This window comes from Octodon degus, unplaced genomic scaffold, assembly GCF_000260255.1.
Source record: "Octodon degus isolate 3935 unplaced genomic scaffold, OctDeg1.0 scaffold00041, whole genome shotgun sequence".
In the NCBI taxonomy this organism is placed as follows: Eukaryota; Metazoa; Chordata; class Mammalia; order Rodentia; family Octodontidae; genus Octodon; species Octodon degus.
The window spans coordinates 12,724,005-12,730,544 of NW_004524617.1; the positions used below are offsets into that span (position 1 = coordinate 12,724,005).

At 36.9% G+C, this 6,540-nt stretch overlaps 1 protein-coding gene across 2 annotated transcripts in view; it reads right to left on the bottom strand.

Moving 5' to 3' along the window:
- Pola1 (DNA polymerase alpha 1, catalytic subunit) overlaps positions 1-6,540 on the bottom strand; it is a 345,612-nt gene that overhangs the window by 305,046 nt on the left and 34,026 nt on the right. For both annotated transcript variants that reach the window (XM_023715420.1, XM_023715421.1), the window contains exons 16-17: positions 2,608-2,692; positions 1,048-1,109 (exon numbers count right to left, since the gene is read on the bottom strand). In XM_023715420.1, the coding sequence (XP_023571188.1) occupies positions 1,048-1,109; positions 2,608-2,692 (147 nt within the window). The remainder of the gene's footprint in view (positions 1-1,047; positions 1,110-2,607; positions 2,693-6,540) is intronic.

A 6,540-nucleotide genomic window follows, 5' to 3' on the forward strand; every position in this document is an offset into this window, starting at 1 on the left:
ATTTATAAAATATGGGTCCTGGTTTTGATTTACTAGTGTGGAAAAAAAACATTCTAATGAAAATCAAGTTTAATATGTCAGTTTTGAAAGTAGTATTTGGGGGAGTTGTTGGGTTTTGTTTGTTTGCATCTATAGCACTGGTTACTTTGAACAAATAAAGCTTTTGTAGTTGCTTCCTTTATCAAAAAAATTAAGATAATCAACATTGCTTTATTTCATTAAATTAAAAGAAATATATTTATATTCATGAATAGTTTATCACTAATTCTCTAAATTTTAACATATAAATCTTACAAGTGTGTCACTGTTGGTAAATATAATATGTATTTACAACCACTGTAGCACAAATTAGCTATATTACAACTTTAATACAGCATTTTACTGTTTTCCTTCAGAAGCCACAGTATGATGACATCTTGCCTACTAACTCAATGCCTTTCTTTGCATTGCTGTATTCAAAAACTTCCTTGAGGGCAGGGGAGATGGCTCAGTAGAATAAGCGCTTGCTTGGCAAGCACAAGGGCCTGAGTTCAATCCCTGGTTCTGCAAAACAAAAAAAAAAAACAAGCAAAAAAAAAAACCTTAAGATTGGGGCTGGAGAGATGGCTCAGTGGTCTAAGGCACCTACTTAGAACAAGCTTGGCAAAGCATCAGGGACAGCGGTTCAATCCCCCGGCACCACATGCCAGCCAGCCCCGCCCCCTGGTGGGCTGAGCTGGCCACACACACACACATATAAATAAAAAAATTAAAAAAAAAACAAACAAACAAAGACTTCCCTGAGAAACAGTACAAGCTGCCTGATGGGACAGTCATACATATACCATCAGTTGTTCAAACCCACAGGAACAACTGAATTCAAATCAGGGCCACCCAGCAACGAGACAATACAAATTATAGCTTTCGTGAAAGTGTTCATGTCGTAGTCCAATCTAGCAAGACTAGATCTAATAAATTAATATACAGAACAGCCTGTTTCTACTAGCCCATACCATTCTCTTTCCACACTGATATTTCACATTTAAAAGTAAAAAATGAGTTGTTTACCTTTTTCTTAATGACTTCATTGAAACCACATGGAAAAATACAGTCCTTTGGCTTAGATATAACTGTGAGAAGGAAAAAAAAAGATTCCAATACCCACCTTAGTCTAATTTCAAGTACATATACAGTGCATGTTCCAAATGTAAATTATATTAAATGTAAATAAAATTTATCCCAATCCCTGAAGATTAAAGAAGGTCAAGCTCTAGCCATGCTGTCGGATCTCAAAACAGCTAAGCACAGATCCCTACTAACCTACAACTGTTAAAAGTGCTTTAAGCAAATATTTGCTATCCATCAAAGTCGGAATGGATTACAATATTCTTTCCTGAAGGAAATACTTCAACCACCATAACCTTAATCAGCACACAATGGAGAAATTCGGTGCAAAGTTCTCAAAATTGGGAAAGTAAAGCTTCCCCTAGCAAACCATTAAGTTCCCTGCCATATACAACAACTTGGTTTGGTTTTGGGGTTTTTGTTGTTGTTGTTGTTGTTGTTTGCGGAGCCAGGGATTGAACTCAGGCAAGCGCTTATTCAACTGAGCTATTTCCCCAGAGCTGCTTTTGCTTTTCAGACAGTCTCACTACTTGAGACAGAGTCTCACTACATCAGTCAAGCTGGCCTCGAGCTTGTGGCAACCCTCCTATCTCAGCCTCCTCAATGTTGGGATTACAGGTGTGTACCACCACATTCAGCTCTTTTTTTTTCCCGGGGGGGGGGGGAGTGAGACTCAATCTCACTTTGTAGTTCTGGCTGACTTTGAACTCCTATGTAACTCAGGCTGGCCTTGAACTGGCAGCGATCTTCTTGCCTCTGCCACCCAAGTGCTGGGACCACAGGTATGAGCCACCACACCCAGCCATATCGAACTTTTATACAACATTTTGCACATTCCTATACAAACAAGTGAATAAATACACGTTAAAACAAGCTAATAGCTGCTCTTTTTTACATATTTTCCAGACTACCATCATTTTGTTTCACGTGTCCTACCCACATAAGGGATAAAAACTTTATAAATAATCATACTACATACTCTCCTTGCATACTTCCTAGCAGCACTTTGCAAATATAGCAAGGAGAGACTGCTGAAGGTAACCTCGGGTTCTGGGCTGAAAAAGAACCCAGTAAATGTAACAAAGTAACAGCATTATTCCTTAGCCCTACTTTTTCAGAAAACCAAATGATGACTTAACTGATCAAGCTGTCTACATGGAATATATAAGAATCTTCCTAGAAACTGGCTCATAAAACACAGATAAAGAATACTACAGATCTGCCTCACTTATTAAATTTTATACATTTGACAACTCAATTCCAATTTGATATTTATGATAACTCTTCTCAAACAAGTAAACATTCTTTTATTCCTTGGGATCTTGCCTCATCACACAGAAAACTGTGACTAATAAAACTTGTTTCCATACCTAAAAAGTTTGTTATACACACTTAACTACCCTTGGAAAAGCATTTTTGAAAAGCAAGTTACTACTGCAATAGCTGAAAAAGTATGAAAACTCAAATCAAGCTGTTTAATCAACCAGCTTTAAAAGTACATACCACAAAAGTGTGACTGAAAGGGAGGCTGCGGGGGTGCTTTATCTAAGGCAAAATTCTGATGGACCAAAGCTGCTATAGCAATAATCTGCAAAGACAGGAGAAAAAAATCTCACTTATCAGACACCTACTATATATTCTGTTCTAACCAAAATCGCTAAGAATACAAAAAGTATATTTTAATACATATGAATATTTAACTTTTTATTATGAAATATTTAAACAAATTTTAAAGGAAAACATAGAATAAAATTAACTTCCATATATCCATCATCCAGTTTCAGCTATCAGTTCATCTGTAACCCTACCCACTTCCTGCCTGCTCCCAAATATTTGAAGCAAAACACAGACGTATCATTTTATCAGGAAACATATCAACATAAGTCTCTGAAATAGGACATTTTCAACCTCAGCATTTAGGTCAAACACATTTTTTATTTATTTTTTGTTAGGTTCTCTTTATTTTGAGACAAAAGTCTCACTATGCAGTTCAGGCTGGTCTTCAACTCACTGTGTAGACCAAGCTGGCTTTGAACTTGCAGCAATCTTCTCATGTGCTGGGATTAGAGGCATGTGCCACTATGCTTGGATGTTTAATTTTTAAACATTCAGTGCACTATAAGATACTTAGCAGCACCCTCAGCCTCTACCCACTAGATCCCAGGGGCAGATGACCCATCTTCAATCCCCCAACCCTCAAGTTATGATAATCAAAATGTAACCAAAAAGTAACAACAAAAGTAAGTAAATAACCAGTTGTCAAGCAAGTAATATAGATGCCTGGCTTTCTATTCAGAAAACTGCAAATAAAAGAAACAAATTAAACATTTGTCCTTTCTTTTATAAACTATTACAAAGTAACCAATAATGCTGGGCAATGAAGAAAAGTTAATTTTACAGAAAAATTTCACTCATGAACAAGGATACAATGAGAAAACTACCATTTTTACAACTCATAAAATAAGTAATTTATACAAAAATGACTAACATACAACCATTATTTCTCATCAGGACATAATTACATCCCCTCCTCTGACAGATATTTGGTGATGGTGGAGCCTATTTTTTTGGTAGTTACAACTGACAGGGAATGGTGCAATAGCATCTATAGCATCTAGTGGGTAGAGACCTTTGCTAATACAAAGGACAGCACCCTACAAAAAAGAATTATCCAGGGGGCCAGGGAGTTAGCTCAGTAGAATAAGTGCTTGCCTGGCAAGCGCAAGGGCCTGAGTTCAATCCTCGGTTCCGCAAAAAAAAAAAAAAAAAAAGAATTATCCAGCCCAATGCATCTATAGTGCTAAAGTTAAAATACCTTAGTTCTCACCTAGCATGTATGAGGCCCTGTGTTTGGGATGGATCTCAACACCACAAAAACAAAAATACTTTATGTTAGATAAAAACTGATGGAGAAATTTACAGTGGGTATCACCATTCGAACCTACTGATCAATGAATGATAGAATCATTGAGCAGCAGCTTAATATTGGATTACTTTGCTGACTTCACACACCTACAATATTTGAACGGCAATGGAATACCCATCTCTGACAAAAGTGAACAAAAAAGGGGGATATAAATGAAGGACCACTTTGTATATACACGTGTGTGTGTGTGTCTGTGTATGTATCTGTATATACAAAATAGCATAGATATGCAGCTATCTAATTCAATGAGAAGAAAGTTTTAAACTAATAGTGTGTAGACTAGATATCATGTCTGCATCTTGTACTATGAATAACTACTACGAAGACAACAATATGCAACGTATTAACTATTGTAACTGTCCTTTACCTGTTTTGAAACTGTCTCACTGCTATCTTTCTCAATAAAATTAATTTTAAAAAACATAAAAAATTATAAAAACAAAAATAAAAAAGAGCAGTAGTTTAACCAGACACTGATGTCTTCTGACATGATGCAGTATCAAGGGTATCATACCACCTATAGAGTGCTTTTACTAAGAAAGTTGAACCTAAATCTAACTGATCCTTTAGAACTTATAGCACACAGAAATATGAAAGACAGAGGTAGCATCAGTATGTTTCTGTAAAGAGCCAAGTAGTAAATATTACTGGCTCTGTAGCCCATATGGTTTCTATCATAACAATCTGATTGCTGCTGCAGTGCAAAAGCAGCTGAAGGCATGCTGTAATACAATGAAATTTTATTCACGAAAGCAAGTAGTAGGGTGAATTTGACTCAGATCACTGTTTGCCACTGCCTGGTACAAATGTTATTCAATGATACCACAATGAAATAAATGAACAGGGCCAGCCAGATAGCTCAGAGGATTAAAACACCTGCTTAGGCAGATCCAGGAGCCAGGGGTTTGATTCCCCCAGCCGTGCCTGCCGGCCCTGCCCCTGGGGCACAATGAGATGGCAATTGAGACTAGGCATGGTGGTGCATGCCTGTAATCCCAGCGCTTCGGAGGCTGAAAAACAGGAGGATCACTACAAGTCCGATCTGTGTAGTGAGACGCTGTAGACTATGTACTAAATACATAAAAAAGAAATAAACAAATGAAATGGGACATTCTATGAGAAAACTCCTGATAATTCTTTACTCAATGTCATGAAAATAAAAAACTCTAAGGGCTGGGTATGAGATACTCCCATTTAAAAAGAAATTTAAGAAACACAGAGATTAAAGGACATCTATGAATCTTTCCTAAATTGATTCAACTGTGAGCAATGGAGTCATATAATTTATGTACTAAGGACTGCAAATTACATAAAAAAATCACTGTTAATGTTATGAGGTATGCCACCAGTATTATATAAGAATACGTGCATGTTTTGAGAGAACCATAGCACATTATACAGGGATAAAATGACAACATTTCAGACTAGCTTTAAAATGCTTTAAGAAAGGGGCTGGGAAATCTTGGAAACAACGAAGATGCCCATCACCTGAGGAATGGATGAAAAGGATGTGGTACTTTTATACAATGGAGTATTACTCAGCTATAAACAATGATAAACTCAAAGCCTTTACATTTAAGTGGATGCCACTTGAACATATACTCATAAGTGAAATAAACCAGACACACATGTGTAAATATCGTATAGTTTCCCTAGTATAAGAACTCAAAACAAGAAATAGAAAGGTATAACACAATTAAAAGGAAAGCAAGAACTTGAGGACTAGACAATGGAGAACAAGGAGAAGAGCTAGGAAACATGACAGAGGCAAGCCATACAGTTATATGTACAAGATGGGTAAGGCAATGATCCTGAGAATCTTCAGAAGATTTTCAAATCTAGCAGTTAATTGGAAGGATTCTCACCCTGACTAACTATATATACTGACACCTGTGAACTAAGCAATTGCACTGAAGATGGCAATTTGTAATAGTAGGTTCATGCTTGGAGTGCCTGTCATTCTGGTCTTCTGAATATGTGGCGATTGTCATGACACGCCAGTCTCTGCCATGCTGTCTGTCGGGTAGATGACTGTTTAAAAAGGAAGGTGGTGGTGAATGAAGGCAGGAGACAGGAAAAGGAGTGTTGCAGGACTGTCCTGAAACAATGTTGTATATGGTTAGATTTCTGGACTTATGTGTCAACACATATAATTCTTTATTCCTATTTTTTAAATACATTTTAATTTTTTTGTCATATTCTGTAGGGACTTAAAGTTTAACACATCAATACTTGATAAAAAACACCTGTTCCATGTTATGCCTAAGATGTTTGATATGCAGACAGATAGTGAGGTTAAGCTTAACAGCCTAGGTTGTACGGTAACAACAATAAGCTTGTTTTCTGGAGGGTTAACAACCTAAGTTTGCAGACCAAAATTAGAGAAAAAGGAGGGCCGCAAGGAAAGCCAACATTTTGGCCCTAGCCTTCCAAGGTCACTTAAGACTCAGGACATATGAGAACTTGTACTGTAACATCATGTAACTCAGTAGTGTCCCAAATTTTCTGAT